The 22050-nt window shown below is 33.2% G+C and overlaps 1 protein-coding gene across 1 annotated transcript in view; it reads right to left on the reverse strand.

Annotated features, from left to right (window-relative positions):
* DHX15 (DEAH-box helicase 15) overlaps nt 1-22050 on the reverse strand; it is a 60978-nt gene that overhangs the window by 1553 nt on the left and 37375 nt on the right. Inside the window, exons 6-13 of the mRNA XM_036921002.2 lie at nt 19459-19626; nt 12469-12555; nt 11332-11481; nt 10808-10916; nt 10131-10322; nt 7133-7255; nt 2662-2852; nt 242-411 (exon numbers count right to left, since the gene is read on the reverse strand). Coding sequence (XP_036776897.1) covers nt 242-411; nt 2662-2852; nt 7133-7255; nt 10131-10322; nt 10808-10916; nt 11332-11481; nt 12469-12555; nt 19459-19626 — 1190 coding nt within the window. The remainder of the gene's footprint in view (nt 1-241; nt 412-2661; nt 2853-7132; nt 7256-10130; nt 10323-10807; nt 10917-11331; nt 11482-12468; nt 12556-19458; nt 19627-22050) is intronic.

Below are 22050 nucleotides of genomic sequence, written 5' to 3' on the forward strand. Positions count from 1 at the left end.
TATATTTGGCTCTAAATCTTCACACCCATACCAACAGTCTTACTGCTCACTTAGCAAAGATTTTAAGAGTCAACCATATCACCAGATCAAACCCCATACCTTATACACTGGAGAATATATCGCTAGCTGATGAGAACACCCAAGGTCCTCTGACTGAAAAGACAGGACTCCCTGCAACCAAAGTCAGATCCCATTTTGAGCAAAATGCTAACAAATTATTAGAACAAAACGTGTTGCTTACCATTCTGGCTTGATATCTGTACACGTCCGGATGTAATTCTTTGTTGTAAGAACAAACTCATTATAAAGCACCCATTCAGGCTTGTGGTCAAGAACAGTGGAGGGATGCAACTGAACCACCTGGTTATCTTTCACAGTTAAGTAATGCCCCGTTCGTTCTAAATGTGCCACCTGTAACCAAAACCCAGTAAATTAATACAATGCTTCTGATATGCTAGCTACAAGACAAAAGTGGTATAAAGCTACCTACATAATTAGAACAGGCAGGCCTCACCTTTTGCTTTTTATTCTATGGCTATACCTATTTGTCATTGCCTGTTAAAAGCAGGGATCAGCAAATTACTACAGGCCAAGCCAACTCACTGCCTGCGTTCCTAAGGCCTGTCAGAATGGCCCATACATCTTTAAATCACTGGGGGGAAAATCAAAAGAAAAACATTCAGTGACAAGTGAAAGTCACATGAAATTCACATTCAGTGTTCATAAGTAAAGTTTTATTGGAACACAGGTATGCCCATTTGTTCATGGCTGCTTTCACACACAGGCGGGCAGAGGTGAGTAGTTTAACAGGGACCTAATGGGCCCAAAGAGCCTAATTAATATTTACTATCTGGCCCCTCCTGCCGTACAGTATCAACACCAAGAACCTACTATGTAGAATACTAGTACAATTACTGTAAGATTCATATTTAAGACACACACACAAAAAAGCGTAAGGGAGTAAAAAGCAAAAACTGACCTACAAGGAAAAAACATGAAAAAGAATGGGGGGAGAAAAAGAATAAAGAAGGTACATGAGCTTCTTGCCTATATTTCTATCTATAATCCATTAATTGGTGACACTCAGTATTTAACAAATATTGAAGTAGATGATGATATGCCTTTTCCAATTCTAGAATACAAGTAAAAAATTATGTGTGAATACTATGTAAGACCTTGTTCACCATTAAGAACTTGTTTGTTATGCTTCAGAAGATTGGAGACTGTTGAGATATAGGCTTGGGGTTGATTAATGACTGTGCATTGAGTCCCCTATACAGAATTTCATTGTTGTTAACAACCATTTGACCAATAAATATGAGAAATGCCCTCTCAAAAAAAAAAAGACAATTCATATACACCTTCTCTCACATTTACTATAAAAAAAATTATGTGTAAATAAAAGAAATGAATATTAATAAAAATACAGCAAATGAACACAATTTCATTCAGTAAGTATTTATTAACCACCTATGAGATGACAGGAACTATACTGCATGCCGTTTCTAAGACATCTTAAATCTTGGGAGAATTAGAAATCCATGATGCTTCAGTTGCCTTAGTCTTCATTTTTGAGTTATTAAAAGCAAATTTTAGAACATGCAAAAGCTAGTGTACACTAGTACATATTAGGTGTCTGGGGAAAGACTTTTCATACCTATTACTCACCTAACACTACTAAGCATAAGATCTTATTAGCTGCCACAATAAACATTCCTACTATTGCTTTGATTTCAAACACAGAAAATGCAGCTCCTTTTATTCTGACTCAGTGTATTTAGATCCATTCTATTTATTGAGTTCATCTGGCCTTCAAGGCACACCACATCTTGCTAAATAGACATAGCCAGAAGACAGAATGAAAAGAGAAGCAGGAGATAGAAGAGATAATTAAAACCAATCCCATCTCAAGTAATGGACTGATTTGTTTTCAATTTTATAACCAGAAAAATTGAGTTTTTTAAAAACAATTTGTCTCAAATCCTTAAAGTAAATGTTCACTCTATTTTCCTGACAAGCTTTACTTCAGTTCATTCAATATAACCCACTTAGAACTAAATGAAACATATTAAATTTTTCATCTTTATTACTTATCTTTAGACATTTTTGGCTTTTGCAGCTCCAAAATGTCTTAGTTATAAATACTAATGATCACTCTCCAAGACTGTGAATGAAATAGTTGTTTAAAATATCTGAACTGCATGAAGAATAAAGTGAACAGCACTTCTGGATCCATTCAGACAACTGCTTCCTTTCAGTACTGTTATGTCTCCAATTAAGACCTAGATTTAAATAAACCTTTTAATACATTTACTGAAAGGCAAAAGTTGAAATTTACCTTGAATAGCTGCTAATGACACCTGAAAATGGACAACATACCTATTTGTTACAAAAACAGACTCCATTACTTTAAAAGTAATTCTAAAACTCATTTCTACACAACTGGATCACTACCTTTGCAATTTAGTAAATTAGTTACGCATTAGACACCCACAATTTCTTAGTATTTTAGTCCTTTCAAAATCTGTACATAACATTTAAGAACTATTTATAGGTATTTTTAAACTGACTTTTGTGTTTAAGTGGACTCAAAGGCCTATTATCGAAAGCAAACAGTATTATGTAAACATTTAATTATGCATTTCTGTATTATGCACATACCTGCATAAAATAACCAGTAACCAAAGCTTTTCTTATATTAATATAATAGTCCCTGCTTGTAAAGTCAGTACTTCGACGAGGCAAATTAAATCTGTCCATAATTCGTGATAGCTGCTGGCGTACATTATCTGCTGACATCAGGGACCTGTAGTTAATGAAGTTGTCATAACACCACTGTACCGATTCATGATCTACAAAGTTGGAGGGAGGGAAACAAAGGAGGGGCCATGAATCATCCAGTAGATGTATTATCTAATTAAAGAGTAATATCATTATAAAGAGTAAGCTAAATAATCCAGAAAGGGGATTTACCCACATCATTTTTGTAAGTGAATCACAATGTCATCAGCTTTCCTAAAAATCTGTAGTCAAGTCCTATCAGAATACCATTAAGGTTTTTGGCTATTGGAAGACACAACAGTACTTTTAAATAAATTATTTTTTAATGAATTAAATCATTTTACCCATGAACATCCACCTAGTTGTTTCCAATAGATGGTCAGACGGGGTATGCTAAGGGAATTTGTTGCAATGTCGTGTCTTTCTCATTTTCCAAGAAAAGATAGTTTTAGATTAGGATCAAATACAATTTAAAGGTTATAAAAATGGACTCAAGTGACTGCTGTGTATTTTTCTTTCATTATTCCTGAGCTGGAGCACTTACAACGTTGTGTTTTATTGTGACCCATGGAACTCTCAGTGGTGGACCAACAGGTTTAAAATACAAGTGATACAGTTTAAGACATGTCTGGTACCAACTCCTATGTTAAACAAAAGAAGGCTTTTACTTAAGCACTTTAAGTAATTTCCCTATGTGTTACCAAAGGGATAGTACTCCACTGCTGAATCCTTGACAAGCTTCCAACCAACCTAGTGTTGCTCATCTAAGTAAAAACTCCAACTGTAGCATAATATATTATACAATGGCATTTTTATGTCCCAAAGACAGTCAAAATGGAAAAGTTCATTTACATTGGAGGCCCTTTAATTAATAAGAAGGTTATTGTGAAATAGGGAGGAAAAAACCCTTAAAACCTAGAACTGTGTTGATCCTCCCCGTTACTATGATATGTATTCATCTTAGACATGTTCTGTTCTCAATGGTTCTAGGCTTCTACCACCAATTATAATGTATAACATTTTCTTAATAGATTCTCAGAGGAACAACAGAGTATATACTAATAAATGTTTATGCATTACAAAATACAGCCACATATCAGAAACAGTGAGTAGGTGGAGTACATTGATCCTTCAAATAAAGAATTGGCATGTTAAAATGTCTATTAATTAACTCATGTGTAATGAGAAATGAAGGTATCCATTTGAACTTACTGATACTTAAAACACTGAATTAACTTCAGGAGATGAAATAGAAAGTATGCTTTAGAGTTATTTTTGCTGATGCTGATGTTCTTTAACAAGCTGAAAAGCAATGGAAATTTCAAAGCTGAGACTATAAAAAGGGGACTTTTGAGAAAGGTTGGTTTTCTGACTTTCATCTGTAGCTTTTCCAAGGTTCTAAATTTTTGGAATTCATATGCTAAAAAGTAACAAAATGTCAATTTTAAGTTTTCAAGATAAATGGTAGTTCCACTGTATTTCTAAATTTTTGAGAAATAATTTGATACATAGGAAGGATAAGATTTTAAAAGGGAATATTCTGTTAAAATAATTTTATCTATTTACTTCTCACCAACACAGTAAACAACTCAAGATATAAAGCCACACCATTCCAGTGAATTACACACCACTGAAAATAAGGAGCTGCAAAAACTTAAATCTAGTTTTGTTTCTCAAAAGTATTTAAACAAATAGTGTTAAGATGAATTTTAGCTTTGCTATGTGAGAACCCACTGTCGCTAATGAAACAGATCCTCTTGACTACTAACTATAATGTATTAGATATTTTTCAAATATACTTAATGTTTCAATTAATAATATAGTATCATTTAAAAATTGTTAGTGAAAATACTCTAAATTCAGTAAGTGGATATGGAATGTCCAAAGAGTATGTGTAGATTTGGAAGTTTGGTATTAACTAATGGGGACATTTCTATGAAATGTACAATCACCCTATTTCCTTTGATCTTAATATTAAGAGAAGTATATAAAGCAAAAAGGTCTAAAACCAATCAACACTTATCATCCCTATGGCAGCTGAGAAGCATTTATTTACCAGGAAAGGATCATGCTTGTAAGAGAGTAGATGCTACCACTGCAACTCATGACACACCCTCTGCTAATCCTATTTAGAAGGGGTAGGATAAAGTTTTTATATATCTACTATTCACGATTTTCCCAGAAAGCTCTCAACTGTCAAATACGTACATAAAGAACAGGTATTATATAGTAATTTTATCATTTTAAATACAAATATAAGACTCCTCTAATTTCAAATACTGCACTGCTACATTTATATTTAAGATCAAAATACAGTTCTTAATAGGAATCCTAAACTTTACTTTCAAAGCACAATTACAAAATTCAAAAACAGGGCTGTGTTAGTTATTAAAAGCTTAACAAAGTAACACAATCCCCTAATTTTAAAAGAATTAAAATGTCTTGTGAGAGAAATAGGGTAAAAAAAAAAACATGTTGCTCCTTTAGAAATCTTTTAATTTCCACTTACTATTAAATATCACAGGATTTTGAGAACCAAGATGGACACGAATCTGCTGATTCTCAAGTTCTTCCCTTTATAGAAGTTACAGGGTTTTTTTTTTTAGTTTGTTCATAGATCGTGTGTTAGCGGTCACATAGTATCGACCAGTATAGTAAAGAGTTTGACACAGAGCAGGAATATGTATATTTCTTGAACTGACCTATCCTATCAGGGATAAAGTCTTTAACATTATGTATTACCAATACTTTAGACAGGAAAGGGATAAAATAAATGTTCTTGAAGAAAACTGGGTACTGGCCTTCACCTTTTGGTTTCTCCATCACTTTTCAATGACCTCCCTTATCTGTCCCAAATTTGTTAGACATGGACAGAAAAAGGGCTCCACCCTTTCTCTTACCTGATATTCATCAATTCTATTCAACCACACCAGAGCTCACCTGTAAGACCAATGTGCAGTGCCTTGGCTACTATGTATGCTCTCGGTTCCACATACTGGTCATCTTAACACTTGGACCCTGAGATGAATAAATTCAACCCTACTCCTATAGAGATGTGCCAAAGCCAACAATCCATTTCAGGAGTGTAAAACAGGATTTTTATGAGATAATAAAAATGAGTAACAAATAAAACCAGAGGTACAAAATCTGAATGTCAATGCTATAAATTAGGAAACTAACTTATTAACAGAAACCACAAACCAGGGTGATTTGAGAACCCAATTTTTTGGTAAAAGGTGGTGATATAGGGCTATCATTCTTTGATTACGTATAATCCAGCAGGTTAGAGTTGGACACATAGAAACAAAACATCTTCAGGACCTGTTGTGATTATTTCTGCATTTTTTCACCTTTACGAAAGTTTTCCTTCAATTTTTACAAATGGTTCACCCCAACAACAGCATCTGGCAATAAATTACTGTTTCCTCACTTTCAAACAAATAACTAGAAAATATTCTTCAAGTCACTAAAATCACTCTTAAAAAATTACTTACAGATGTAACAGCAGTTCATCATGTGGTGTGGTATAAACTGTTGAACTATCTAATGGTGGGCATTTAGGTAGTTTCCATTTTTTTTCCCTATCACAGTAATTCTGGGATAAAAATCTTTCAACCTCTCTGTGTCCACAGAATAATTAAAAGATGACCATAGATTATTTCTAGGTAAAAGGGTATAAATTAGATAAGGCTCTTGTAACAAAATCTACTGCTTTTCATAAAGACATCAATTTATATTCCCACCTCTGGTGTATGATAGTTCCATTAAACCCACTACTCCATAGTTAAGGACTGTTTTTAACCTTTGCCAATTTTACAGGTGAGAAAATGGTAACTTTTTAATGCATTTTTTTTAACTAAAGTAGATTTGAATTTTTCCCCTCATGTTCATGTAACACTTGTAGCCTGAGAATGGTCATTCATATTTATAGCTCATTTTCCTATTTTGTTAGTTTTATTTTTATGAAAGACCTATTTACTAGTGAAAATATTAGACAGTGACAATTCTGTAAAAGATATATAACTATTCACGCAAAACTATGGAAAAAACAGTAAGCAAGTGTTACCAAATTCTGTATGTTAGAGGTAAGTTTTATATTAAGTATTTCATTTTTATCACTGTATTTTCCAGCTTTGTATCATCAATGCTTTCCCTGATTATAAAAGTAAACCACTTTGAAAAAGATTGGCAATTTCTATTTTAAATGCTAGTCAGGAGTTTTTTCTAAACTACCTCTGGGTTTCTAATGTAAAGTTGTCATAGATAATAAATGAAACTGAGACAAAGAAACATTTTATATGCTGCAAGTGACATTTAGACAAAGAGTGCCTTCAATCTAATTTATACTTACTTTGTTTAAAGGCATGGTAGACATTCAGCAGTGTCAGATGATCTCCATCTATGTGGGCAAATCTCATCTTGGCCTCATCTGCAGCTTTCTTGGCCTCCGTGGGGCGAACAAAACACTGTGGGACTAAACAAGGTTGGTATGGGCCCAACACAAACGCCCATATCGATGAGTCACGCATTCACAGATAGAGGAACAAGGCCTAGCTAGGTCAGTTCACAGAGCATAGGGCAGGGCAGGATGGCCTCCAACTGCATCTTGGACTGTTTACTACCTTGATTTGGTACATCAACACCTAACCACATCTGTAAGACAAGAGGATTTCAAAGCTACAGAGCACCTCATTACTTTAACTAGATCTAAAAGTAGGCATCAAAACAGCTATTCTGAAGGCCATCAAAGTACTAGAAAGCTCAACTTACTTAAAAAACCAGTGCTGATAGTTCTACCAATAACCAGAATTATGGTGTCAATAGCCTTTTAGGTAAATGCTCAAAAGGCCATTCACTGAATCCACTGAATGGCTATGAAAGTTATGAAGCTATACCTGCCCACTGCAGGGCTAAAAACAACTTTCCAACCAGTCTATTGCCACATTTCTTGTACTTTTTTTCCCTAGTGCTGGTGGCTATTACCAACTGGTGGGTATCACTATTAGCACCGGTGAGCAGCAGCATATGAAAACATAAAAAAAATCATGAAATCTTGGGTTTTGATGATAGCAGTAGTGGTGGAAGGTTAAACCGCCTTTGAATTAAGAAAATTCAAAAAGGCTGGGGATAGTCACCCTAGTTTTCCATCATTATAATAAAAAGATTAGTAAATAAAGTCCCAAGTTAAAAAAAAAAACTTGAATCGAAACCTCAATAAAAGCAAAATCCAGTATTTAAAAAAAGTTGACAATTAGTCTGAAACAGTCATTTCAAGGGTCATCAAAATATGTATTTGTTTAGAGCCTCAATATTAATTCACACAAAACTTTCAGTTGTTACAAAGCGTGCACTACAATTTTTGAAATACAACTTTCCTTAATTCACTTTAGCAATTCCATAGTCACAAAAGCAATATGAAAATAAAAATACTTAACAGCTTGGGACTTTGTCAACACATTTTTAAAGCTCTTAAAACTATGTCAATAAAAAAATTATAAATTATCAGTTCAGAGAAAATAATGGGAATAATCAACAATGAGATCAAATACAGTATCAAATTACTTTCCCATACAGTTTCCCCTTTAAAAAGATGCCAAAGAAGCCAAGTAGAGACAATGACACATGATCACAGTAATTATTAAAAGTCTTGCTTAATGTAATTGAAGCAAGGTTAATTCATGAAAGTACAGAAACCTCTCATAGCTGTGAAGGTTAATGTGAACTAACCACCAATTAAGAATGGGAGTAAGTAGAACTCCATAAGGCCCCTGATTTGCACTATTTATATCAGGTCCTGAAAACTTCAGAAATTATTTAAATGGAAAAACAAAGTATTACAAGCTCAGCAACCTATTTTTGTTCCATGACTTCTTCCTCACCTTTTAACATTTCCCCCCCACAAATGTCATGCTTACTTAATTGCCGCACATAAATGTTCACTCTCTTGGTGTGCTACAGAAGACGACCAGTATACCCTAAGTTTTGCAGAACTCCTACTACAAATAAAGAGATGTAGTTGAAGATTTCAACTGCATCACAATGACCAACGTTTTAAGGGCCTAATACTCTAAATTCAAACAATGGGAATTACATAATATGCCTGGTAAGAGAACCTGAAAGAATCAAAACTGGGGAGGTAACAAATAAATATACGAATAATTAACTCTTGCCCCACACATTCTCTATGAACTAACTTCTTGGAATAAGTACAATCAGGAGAATCTAACAAAAACAACATAGAAGAAAGGCAGACAACAACCTACCACCACCTCCGCAAGTGAGACTACAATTTCATTAAAATGATTCGATACTGCCCTGCCCATCTGCTCTGAGTCTGATCAGTCATAACTCAGCAAAAAAACATTTTAACTAGTTCTTAAATTAAAAAAATTCACACCATTAAAATATACCATACACCTAAACTAAGCCAAAATTTTATGAAGAAATTTTTCAATATCCTTTAATTTCATATAAGATTTTGAATTATGAGGCATTAAAGTATAATTAAGACCAATAAACCACTGTGGGACTAAAGTCAATTTTCCCCAGTACTGAAACTAGTATTACAGAGTACTTTGTCAGTAAAAACTTAAGATGGCTTCTACTTTTTCCTGTAAGAATGAGTGTACATTTGTATGTTAACAGTATTTCTTCTTTATGGCAAATCTAACTTCCAAGTTACTATTCATGTGGATTAAGTTTTACTGCTACTAAGAAGAGCACTAATATTTGTTGAGCTTAATGTTTTAATTTTCAAAATCAGCAATTTTATCTATTAGATGCATTTCTTTTATAAAAAGTGTTTTCCTGCTATTATAAAAGAATTATCATTGGATTAGATTTTAAACCTAAAATCTTACATTACTACTTCTACTTAATTGATACTAAGTTTGAAATTCACGTTTGTCTGTCTGTTGCTGGAATACATACCTATACATGTAGACAAAGCTCACTTTAAATGATAGTTTGGGTTCATCTAAGGCTTACTCAATAGCGCCAATTACTAGAACAAAGTTCTGCTTGTATTCTCAGTAATAAACCGCAACAATGATAATCTACCAACGAACTTAGTTACAACTGTGTTCAGAGTTACTCTTTTCTTACTGCAATTTTTATTTGCACATAAGAAAGCCAAGATTTTTTAGTATATTTTGTGCACAATGACTTATTTTAGTTTTGTTGATACTGTGTCAATATGAAGCTATTTACAAGATACTTAGGAAACAAAGTGAATTCCTTAAAACCATCTATAAAATCCACTATCATACTAAATATTAAAAAACAAAACCAAAAGTAAAGTCCACCCAAACTTTGAGGAGCTGGGTTTTTAGTTCCTTTCCCTCTATTACCTGACAACATAGCAGTAATAGATAGGACCTCATTAGAACAGTTGTAGTCACAACTTGCAATAACCATTTTAGCGAGCTGTGGATCTAGAGGGAATTCTGCCATCATGGATCCCAATTCAGTCAGATCTCCATCATCATTTAAAGCAGCCAGATAATTCAAAAGTTCTAGGGCTCTCATCAGAGTTTCAGGAGCTAGGGGTAAAACGCAATCTAATATTAGACAAGTTGCCTTAATAAGAAAAATTGTGACAAACTATTATAAGCATTCTCATTTTTTATTCTACAGTGGACCAAACTCAACTGTCATCAAATTCAATTACAGAAATATAGCAAACAATCATACAAAATTGCAAAATCTTCCTATATAGTAGGTTAAAATTGTCATTTTCCTAAGTAAATTAAGTAATTGTTAACATTTATCAAACTATTTGTCCTTAAAATGAGAAAAAGGAAATTTCTCGTATTTTCATGCCCAAATAATTAAGTTATTCTGAAGAAAAAGAAAAAAATGTTAATATAATTGTCACTCTTTTAGTTTTAATGGTAACCACATAGGACTTCTCTTGATACATAATGGAAGAAAAGGTAAAATGTATATAATATATACACTGAATAGGATACAGAGGAAGTCAGTTTTGGTTGAAAGGTTTGATAAAATATCCTTTGAGAGTTCATACCTGGTGGATCCATAAAATCAAAATGCACCAAATCATCAATACCAAGTTTCTTCAATTGTAACACAACTGATCCTAAATTAGAACGCAATATCTCAGGATAGGTGTTATCCTAGCAAAAAACAAAAACATGTTCTGTTAAACATTCCCTAACTCTCTTACTTCAGAAACCATACCTGTTCTCTGTCTCCTTAGCTACTTCAGAAAACATATCTGTTCTCTGTCTCCTTATTTTCTTTGGCATTACTTCTAAACCACGGACTCAGAAGAGAAAAATACTTGTGGAATCGACTAGAAAGAAATCAGATACTTTCTGCAAACTATCTTTATAGGGTTGTCCACCTCCATCCACTTAGAACGGTAACAGAGTTGTATTGGCAGATTGCATCATAAATTTCATTCAGAGCAAAACTAAGGAGCTTATGGTGTGCTAAAGCAAAGATGAAATAAATGAAGCAATTTTCTTCTGGTAACAAATTCAACTTAACCTTCCACACATATAGGAAGGATACAGCAAAATCCTTTACCTGCATTTCTGTTTTATAAGCTTTTTCTGTATAAAGTCTGAAGCATTTCCCAGGCCTGGTACGTCCAGCTCGACCAGCCCTTTGTTGAGCTGAAGCTTTACTAATGGCTGTCACCAAAAGGGACTCAACTCGGATTCGAGGATTGTACACCTATTGGAAATAATGTAAAAATGATTCATTATTCAGTTAAACACAAAGTGTGATCTAACAGAAGTATCTAAAGCCCACAACTGATACCAAAATAAAGTACCATTGATGACTGCCATAAATCACGTTGCAACAGAAACAAAGAATTCATCATCTTTATGCCTTAACTTACTTTCAGGTAATGAATCCATCATTCTGAAAGACTTAGCTGATATAAAAAGGCTCTTACCTAACACACAGATAGCTTACATCATCTTTACTTTTTCTAATTTAAAATAACTTCAGTTCTATCAGTTTTACCTTGTTTTTCTATAGTGAATAGTGCTGAAGGCTTCTGCCTGAAAAGAACCTGTCAATCTCTATAACCAATGTTCAGGATGGACATCAATAACAGTATTTTGAGCTTAGTCCAGAAGTCAGTTACATGCTGCCAGTTTAAAGGGAAAGTTTTTCATCAAAAACATGAATATTATTTATAACAAATTCTCCAATTTATTTACAAAATGTAATCAAAGATCTTTAAATAATAAAATATACACATTATTTATTGAATAGTTACTCCCTTTGGCACAAAGTGTTTGATACTTAGTACTGTTAAACTACAAGGTTAAGATAATACCTGTTTTTAAAAACTGTGCCTGACACACAACTGACCCTCAAATTTTAATTGGTTAAGTGACTAATCTACAGGAATGATGGTTTTATACTCTTACTAACCCACACTCCTTAATAAGACATTACAGACCACAGCACTCATCACTACACAGAAACAAAGAGACCAGTGCAACCTTAAAAGAAAAGCCTAGGATTAAACATTAAACATGGGTTTAATATCTGAGAGCCAGCTAGAACACAAAGACCGAAGTCTGAAAAATTCAACACAAGAAAAACATGAAAATAATTCTAAAAAGTAAATTTCAGCTATTAAATGAGGAGGCAGTAAGTACTAATAAACTAACACTAATTAAAAGTATACAACTAAATATCTACCTTTTGTTTTGCAAATCCAGGATCAATCACAAATACCACACCATCTATTGTCAAAGATGTCTCTGCAATGTTAGTTGATACAACTACCTGTTAAGAAATAAATAGCATATAAATTACAAGTCAAGTAAAAACCAAGTATCAGTAAGATTAGCCATTAACTTTCACTAAACAACAAATTTCAAACCAGTAAATAAACTAAAAATAAGGTTTAATCTTTAATGGCCTATGTTACATAAATAAATTAATATTTAAGAATTCAGAATTTCATTTAGCTCATCATAGCAACTTCCTTCTTCAACAAAAGTCATTACTTAAGGTTATCACTTAACCTCATTATGCTTTGATTATTCAAATTGAAAGACAGCATCAAAAAAAAAATACTGATAAAGCAGTAAAAGCTTTCACCTCACACAGAATGTCTCCCTGACACAACACTTCTTGATTAATATTTCCAAACTACACATAACGGACATATACTTCCACATTTTCAGGCAATATTTACACAGAAAAACTTTGCATTACCAAAACAACAGTTTAAACAAAATGGCACATTGCAGGGGAGGGGGAATATCAAGTTATAATCCAAGAAGAACTGGCAGATCATCAGAGTTGAATGTAGATGTTTTAGAAAGTATACGCTCTTAAGGAGGATGTTAGTGCATACAAAACAATGTTAACAATCATTTGAACTTTTTATTGCCAGGGGAAAATGTTTAAAACATTTACATACTGACATGTTGGCTTTTTTTTCTTATGTCGGTGTTTCACTATATTTTAGGTATGTTTTAGAAAACTGGTTAAAGGCTGGAAAATTACATGCAACTTTTCTTTTTAAACAATAGGAAAATGAAATCCTCATTAGCATTTTTCCCAGAACATCTGACTTTCAAGAACAGATTACTGCCATTAAGTGGGAGATGCCTGTATATGCAAGCAGTTGACACATAAAATGAATCATATACAGCCTTATTCTTATAGCTTTAACATTTGTAAAGGAAGATTAGACATGGCTAGAAAGTGTAAACAACACCACAGATTTTCTGTGAGATTTAAAAAGGGTGTACTTCCACAGAGAAGACAAGGAAAGGTTACTGAGAAGATAGAAGCATGCTAGCAATAGAAGGTTCAACTTAAAATAAGAGTATAAAGGCAAGAATAGGCACATACAGGAAGTGAAAGGACTCAAAATGTTAGGAAATCCTGCAGGTTTTAAAACAAGCTACAGAATCACTAACAGAATAATATTTTAGAATAATTTACATGTTAAAACCATAATGCTTCCTTTTTGCATTGGTCAATTGAAAAGACTGCTAACTAGTAAATAGGTAAGAAACCACAGGTGGCTTGATGTTATTTAAATAAAACTGACCCTTGAACAACACAGGTTTGAACTGTGTGAGTCCACTTATATGTGGCCTTTTGCACTAAGTATATTGGAATTTGCAACAACATGAGAAGACTTTCTTTCCTCTGGCTTATTTCAGTATAAGAATACAGTATATAACACATATAACATATAAAATATGTATAAATTTGTTATTGGTAAGGCTTCCAGTCCACAGCAGGCTATTAGTTGCTTTTGGAGAGTCAAATTTCTGTTTGTGTATTTTTGACTGCATGTGGCAGAAGGTTCAGTACCTGTAACCCCTGTGGTGTTGAGCAGCCAACTATAAATTTTCAAGATATTTAAATGACAGGCATGCTCAATAATCAGAACTGAAACAAAAACCAAGGTATTATAAGGCTGACCAATAAACTTCGGTAAATATAACCAAGTTTAATTTTTCTAGAAAGTCAAGTGTGGTATAGTGGAAGAAGCAATGAATTTAGGGGTAGGTGGCAGAGCCAATAATCAAACTTTAAGTAGCTAAGTTATAGTGGAAAGGATTTAATATCCACAAGCCTCAATTGCCTTTTATAACTCTTATTATTAGTCTAACTAAGACAAGGTTGAAAGAAATAAAATTAGATAATGCCTGTGGAAAGTCCTTATAAACTACACAGAAGTGACTACATATGCTTGGAGGTCTTGTGATTTTCTGGAATACTGGAGGAAATTAACTTTTTTTGAAAAAAAAGTTACTGTGAAAAATAATTTCTTGTATTTCTTCTAGAACAGAATACAGTGTGATGGAATTTCTTGATGTGGTCAACTCCTTAGTATTTTAAAGTAGTTAATTTTTTTTCCACAAAATAATTTCACTTAGTGTGCATGTGTTTTCTTTGGATGTGCGTAACAAATTATTTTTTATAAGTAGGTGCAAAAATGTACTTCTACAAGTGTTTAAAGAATCTTGTGATTATGCCAACTTGGCAAGCCTTGTATCTTTATTAATAGAGTCTACTGCCACCCAAATGCAAAATTCTAAAATATAAGTATTAAAAAAGACCTTCAAGAAACATGATTTTCAAGCTTTTCCCAAAAACTAAAAGTGATTTGATTAAAAAAGCTTTAGGTAATAAAAATAGATTTAACAATTACTAAGTATCTATAACCATGAGAAAAAGGACAGAGTTCTGAAACCATGAGAGGTAGGATTTGGGACAATAAAGGGACAAACACATTTATAAACTGAATGACTGAGGAAACTACTACTATGACTTTACCACAAGAGCTGTAGAAAAGAAAGGCTAAATAAGAAAGCTAAGGCTGAAGAAAACATACACACATACATAATGCAAAAGAACAGACAAATAAATGAGATGACAAGTTAGCTGCCTTGGAACCGCAACAGTGGGGTGAGACAGGTCCTAAGTATGTTCTAGATTTAAGTGACAAATGATCTTATTAGGAACTGGTCACAACACAAAGTAATCCTGATTTTGTCAAGGGACTTATATATGACCAATAGAAATACACATAAATGGTCCAAGCTTCCTATGCTGTAACTTGGCAGTAAGCATTCAAACAATACTGACCAAATAATTATTTCAGATAAATAATCCCAAATAGATAACATACCCTATGGTAAAAAGTTCATCATTACTGCCAACTTTATCTTTTTGTATTAAGTGGGTTAAGAGTAAACTGTCATCTAGATTTACCCCCTCCCCCTTCAACAACCTGCCCTCTAATGGAATCTACTTTGATTTACTGCAATAATCCCACTTCAAAGCAGAACTCAGTACCTGAATTGCTCTACTTGAATTCTATTTGGACACAGTAATACATTAATACATTTAGGTTAAACTAGTTTGGAGTTTTAGTCCCCAGGGTACTCTGGCGGAGGGGGTGGGGGTATACCAATTCAGTAAGGACATCAATTTATTTGTGTGTAAATGTCCCAGCAGCACCACAATAAGTATATATTCAGATAGTGGAGTATTAAGTTTCTCTTTAAAACTATAGAACTGTCTCCACAAGGGCCATGTCTTTTTTTGTGTGTGTGTGCAGTGTATGCTCTATACCATGATAATTAGTAAACTAAAATAAGCTATAGGAAAACCAGCTATTTATATAGACAACATTAATAAAAACTAAATAAAATCAAAGAATAGTTACTGGATTTTAGTAACACCAAATCTATAAAGCAGCTATTTTAAGTCTTAGTCAAAAGATGAATAGCAGTGATTTATTGGTGAGTAAACTTTAATGCTTAAACTATTATAGCTTTAACTATTCAAATATTTGAATAAATGTCAAGCACAATCAAAACAGATAGAAGTATCTACCCTCACATAAATATATGTACTGCATTCTCAACCTTTATTGATCACTAAGAACTTGAAGTAGTTCAGCATTAGTGCTATGTTAGAAGTCCAAATGAGAGGAACTCAGTTAACTATTTATAAAAGGAATTCTGGTTAGGTCTCCAATGCCCATTAACAACCTACCTTAAATATAGCCCACATCTTAAAACTTTAATACTAAAAAGGTATTTTGTTAGTTTTACCACAATCCTATTATAAACTCTATTTTGCATAAATAAATAAAATGAAGAGTAAGACAAGACACTACTTTACAAAAGGTGCCCAAATGGAAAGTAATACAGAACAAAATTATTTTGGTGGAATTTAAAAAATCGTATTAAAACATTCTCTTTGTTCCAGACTTTTAATATTTATTACATTCTACTCTATGCTAGCTATTATCTCTCTATTAGAACGAACTAAATAATTAAATAAATGAATCAAATCATATTTTGTTTTACACAATTGGAAGGAGACAGTAAATCCCTAAATGTTTCTATGTAATTTTAAATTGTGAATATTAATCAGTGACAGCACTTCTCAACAAAAGCTCCATTCTGATAACTGGCACAGTAATGTTGAATTAATGAATTCATAACGAAAGAATCAAGTCTTGGTCTCTAGTCCTTTATAATAAGAACAGGATTTTATCAAAGTTGCAGCATTTTTGTAAGAGCTGAGGAAAACAGCAACTGAATACTAGTTCTTCCTGTTTAGGGACCCATCCACTTTCCCTTATATAACCTGTGTAAATCTTAATTCATACTCTTCCTCCTTCCGCAGAAGGCCATGAATCCTTTCTTCTCCTCTATCTTAGCCAACCAGGCTCTGAGGTCTGATGGTCACCTGCTCGTTTTTGCCTGCCAGTCAGTGCCTGGCCAGTGCACTCTTTCCTTCCTCCAGGCAGCTTCTCTGCTCAGCATCAAAAATATATGATCACGTTTGAATCTTCCTCTATGAACTAGCCTTCTATAAAGCTTTCATTTTCCCTTAAACGTGCTAGGCTTCCAAGTGTCTTTCCTACTAACAAGAATGGTGTACCAATTGCCAAGGAAGTCCTCCCTCCCTCCCACCTGGGATCATCCAGGAAAGCTATGGCAGTGCTCTTCTCAACCTCTAAGATGTAGTTAACTCATGCCAAGAGACAATATAATTTCTCAGCAAGAGGTCCTGTGGCTTCAGCTGAATTAAACACCATCAATGGATAATCAAGTAGTATTGTGGCCCTGTTATGGTTCTGAATTAAAAGTCCAGGATGGGATCCCAAGGTAAGCCTAACCTGAGGACGCCAATGCTTTCATCACCTATAGCCACCACAACATAAATATCCAACTGCTGAAACTTCTCAATATCCTCAGGATTTATAAGAACACAAAAAGCAATAATTCAAAAAGAATTCTACACTATGATCTTGAAGTTATAGATCCTGCAAAACGTAACATGTATTGGATTGTCACCAGACTGAACCTAAATTTCCAATACACTAATAATTAACAGAGCAAAGAGGAGCTCAGATGTAAAATGTTTTAATAACTTTTAACCCATACTTCTCAAAGTAACTCAAAATGGAATGAAGAGAATTATAAGAAAAGAAAAACAGATATGGCAAATATGGCAAAATATGCTGATTTCCCTCAATGGTAAATAAGAACATCATTTAAGATTAAAGGAAGTGCAGATACACAAAGTGCACATGACTTTAAGAAAAATCAGTAAATCATTTGCCTGAAGGATGCATTAACTCCTCTTTACCATAGAAATATTTAAGAAACAGCTTCTTTATACATAGCCAGTGATAGGAAATCAAGCTAAAAACTCCAGAGACTAAGTACCTCTTAGTCAATAAATCAACTTCAAAATTGTAAAAGTATCATTTTAAATTTCAAGGTCTCCCCAAACTTCAGAACACACATAAAACAGAAGTATTTTAACATGTTTTAGAGACAGTATGATGATAAAAATAATTGGCAAGTTCAATGTAATAAAGCTACAATCAGACTGGCTTTTAAAAATCATATTCAATACTCTTGCTACATAAACTCTGTGATGTTTTCCCATCAATCTCTGGTTAATTTATATTAACAAGGCTGGCGCTGCACATCCTTTCAGGAACTTCTTTCAATTTGAAAAATGTATCTGGTTCAGTTAACTTTTTACACAGCCATGTGAAGAAATAGTTAGCCGTGATATATATTTAAGTATCTTCATAATTTGTGATTTTTCATTAACCATCAAAAATAGCAAAGAATTTGAAAAAAATACAGAAGTTGTTGTGAGTCTGTTAGTCCCTATTACAAAAATAAAAAAGCAATAAATTCCATAAGTGATTATCAAATAAATAAATCATTAGTAATAACGTCAGGTTAAGACTTTTTTTCTACATGAATAAATTCAAGAAATTTATGGTGGCTACCACGAGGGCCTAGTTTGTTCTAGATACATTAGTATAGTATCCTATATAAACCAAGCTTAATCCTCAACAATCAGATCCCAAGGTGATGAAGGTTAGTAATCATATCCACTTTAAAAAATGAAACCTTTAAAACCAAAAATTAAAAATCTTACTTCACACACAGCTATTATGGGACCTAATAAATAGCTTTAAAAAAAGACAAGGTGATTCCAGTGTTCTAGTGGTTTTTGAACCTTTTCAAATTGTGCAATCTGATTTTCAAAGACTCTATTAGAACCCCCATCTCATAAAAAGTAAGAATAGCTACTCTGTTTCAAACCAGAACTCAAACCCCCTCCCATTCCACCAGCAAAGTGCTGTGGAGAACCCTTGCTCCCTTCCTGTGCCAGGCAAGCATCCATATCAAAAGGATGTATAGTTCCTTCCCTAAAGAAAACTACATACTGTTCAGTGTTGAATATCGCTACTGTTGGAGATCTATGAAACCAGTACTTCATACCTACAGACATGAAATTTGGTTAGGTCTTGACGAAAATTTTAGGTAGAAGCCAAGGCATGTTAGAAAAAAGTGCTTAGTTTTTCCAAGGTCTTTAATGGGAAGAAAACAGCACTTGGTCATCTCCTCTTTTCTTAATACACACTAACTAATCTTTGTTTGCTAAGGAAGGACTTGCAGTGGGGGCGGGCATGTGAGCAGAACCTGTTTTTACTCTATTATCAAAGGATATACAAAACTCCACATTAATACATTTTTCTATTTACTAGATTATTTTGTAGTGTGCAATCCAGATCACAATCACTCGTAACATTGTAATTCAATATAGTTTATCTCACAGACAATTCTTTCAGTGTTAACGAAACGTTTAAAGAGAGTATTTCTATGCTACCTTTCTCCCAATTGCTCCATTCTGTTTTTTTGGAGGTGGAGGCTCAAAAATGCGTTGCTGTTGCTGAGGTGGGAGTGTAGAGTATAATGGAATGATTTTAATGTCACCAACTTCAGGGCCCAAATCATCAACTTCCCGCTTTATTCTCTTACAGGCTTCATCAATTTCCTACAAAATAAAGTTTGTGAGTCTGAAAACAAAATGAATAAACATTGCAACATTTTAAGTACTATCATAATCCTAGTTCTGTGTGGCTTGTTTTCATTTTATTAATCAAAATTAACTTAGCAAATTTCATTGGGATTTCAAAAAAAAAATCCAGGAACCTTAAATTTCTACAGTCAAAGAAACATACAAATGCCTTACTGGCATTCAACACCCTTTTTCTTAGAATTGGATGTCCTAATTAATTCTCAACAAGTTGTACTAAAATTGAAATTTCTCACCCAGGAATATTTAACTATACTCATAACCTTTTCAATTTTCACAACCTGAAAGAAATTGATGTGCTAGATATTTTAAATAAGCCAATTAGGCTTTAATGTCACGTATCACTAATGCAATTATATGGAAGATTTGCTTCATTGTGTCTAATGAGAACACCTTTACAGTATCAACACAGATATTAAGAACTAGGCTAACCCAAATATCTCAGAGCATCTTCAAACATTTCCTTACCACAAAAAATTATTCCAATGCATTTGCATTCAAATCCAGGTTTAAAGAGAAGATACACAATGAATAGTGAGAGCGTGTGAGAGTCAGAGATAGAGGGGTAGGTGGAGGCTTTTAGCAGGTGACAAAGGGACATTATTTTAAATTTTACTGAAGCATTAATTCAGTTAACCTCAGTATGTTAAATGATTTGGCAGCCTATCCAATGAACAATCCAATCAGAAGCTATCCTTATCAAAAAACTATCTTTCGTTCAAAAGACAGAATCATTAAAAAAAAGAGAGAAAAATTATCAGATAAATTTATTCTGTATTTTTCACATCAAACTTTAATGATTTTCCTTTAAATTATTTTAAAACCATGTGCAATTTTGTTCCCATGTTAAAGAATACATTCTGGATACTTACAAATTTTTTTCATCTACTTCAAACATAAAGTTTTCTTGGGTAACAGATACAGTGTTGGAAGTTGTGACACAGATAATTACTTTTAAAGATTTAATGTTCATAGTTTATTTTGAAATCTAAAGTTTCATAAAGATAATGAAAATATGCTATTCATTGGAAGAAAAAATATAACAAAGGACACAATTATTTTTAGGAAAAAAATTGCTTTCAAATGCAGTATCTAGATTAGAATGCCCCCTGCTGGCATGCAAATACAAAATTAGGTCTTTCTTCCAAAAAAAGATTTGAATATGAATCCAAAGTTAGATTTTTCTAAACTAAAATTAAAAAAAAAAAAGACAAGAAAACTAACACCAATATTCAGAATATTTTCCATTTTGTTAAATTTAACCATATATCTGACCAGAAAACAAAATGGTCAGAAACCTTAAAAAATCTGGATTTCATATACAGAAAATTAAGTGTCCAAAATCATTCATTTCCAGATTCTAGAATTTTGACAAGAAGGTAATTCCAACTTGAAATTAGACTGTCCAATCTACTAAGCATGTATGGAGCTAAAGTAAAATCACTACTGCAGAGGATAAAAAGAAATCCCACATCACTTTTATGTTTTTATATAAACAAGATTCTAATCATTAAGTTATGAAACTCTGCAACAAAAAGTTTACCAAACTTTAACACTCTCAATATGGAGGATCACAAAGCTCATGGACATTAATCAGCAAAAAACTACCATCTGCTCAGTCATGAGCAATACTAAACACTGAGAAAGAACTTCAAGAGTTCCTGATTTAAGGAAAGATCTCAGTTCCAAAATTATCAGTATGTTAGTAAGTTAATTTGGACCCTACTAATTTAAAGAGGCTGAACTCACTACATGTGGAAAGACATTTTATTGAGCAAAATCGAAAACAGAATGTACTGCTTAAAGAATGAAGGGGTTCAACATCTTAAAGTATCCATTTTACAAACAAGTGTGGTATTTCAATTATAATCATTCTTACCTAATTCATTAGTGTAGCTCCCCTAAGGACTTCCAATAGGTGACACTTTATTATAATCACAGGTCCAGATTTTATGCGTAACAGAAAACATTCTATAACTCAAATCTTTCCTAACCTTTCACCAATTAAAAGTAGTCTCTCCCACTCCCAAATTAACTCAAGATGACTACAGAAGCACTGTAGTTTAAGCGGTTAAAATGGTAATATGGCCTTAAAATTCATTTTAAAATTTCATGAGAAACCTAAATTTCCGTATGGACTCTATTCAAATTTATGAAGATAAGAATACTGAATTTCCAGAATCTACCACTTAACTTACCAAGTAAGAAGCACAAAATGTTCACAGACATGAGGAATAGTAATTATTTTAGGTATCTTTGAATCAGCTCTACAGAACAATCAATAAAATAAAACAATTTTTATGTACCCTCTACTACCTTCTCCACAAAGGTCTTCAAATTCAAGACTCATCACCTAAAGGTAAGTTAAAAATTTAACAGGGC

The sequence above is a fragment of the Manis pentadactyla genome, chromosome 5, assembly GCF_030020395.1.
Source record: "Manis pentadactyla isolate mManPen7 chromosome 5, mManPen7.hap1, whole genome shotgun sequence".
Lineage (NCBI taxonomy): Eukaryota > Metazoa > Chordata > Mammalia > Pholidota > Manidae > Manis > Manis pentadactyla.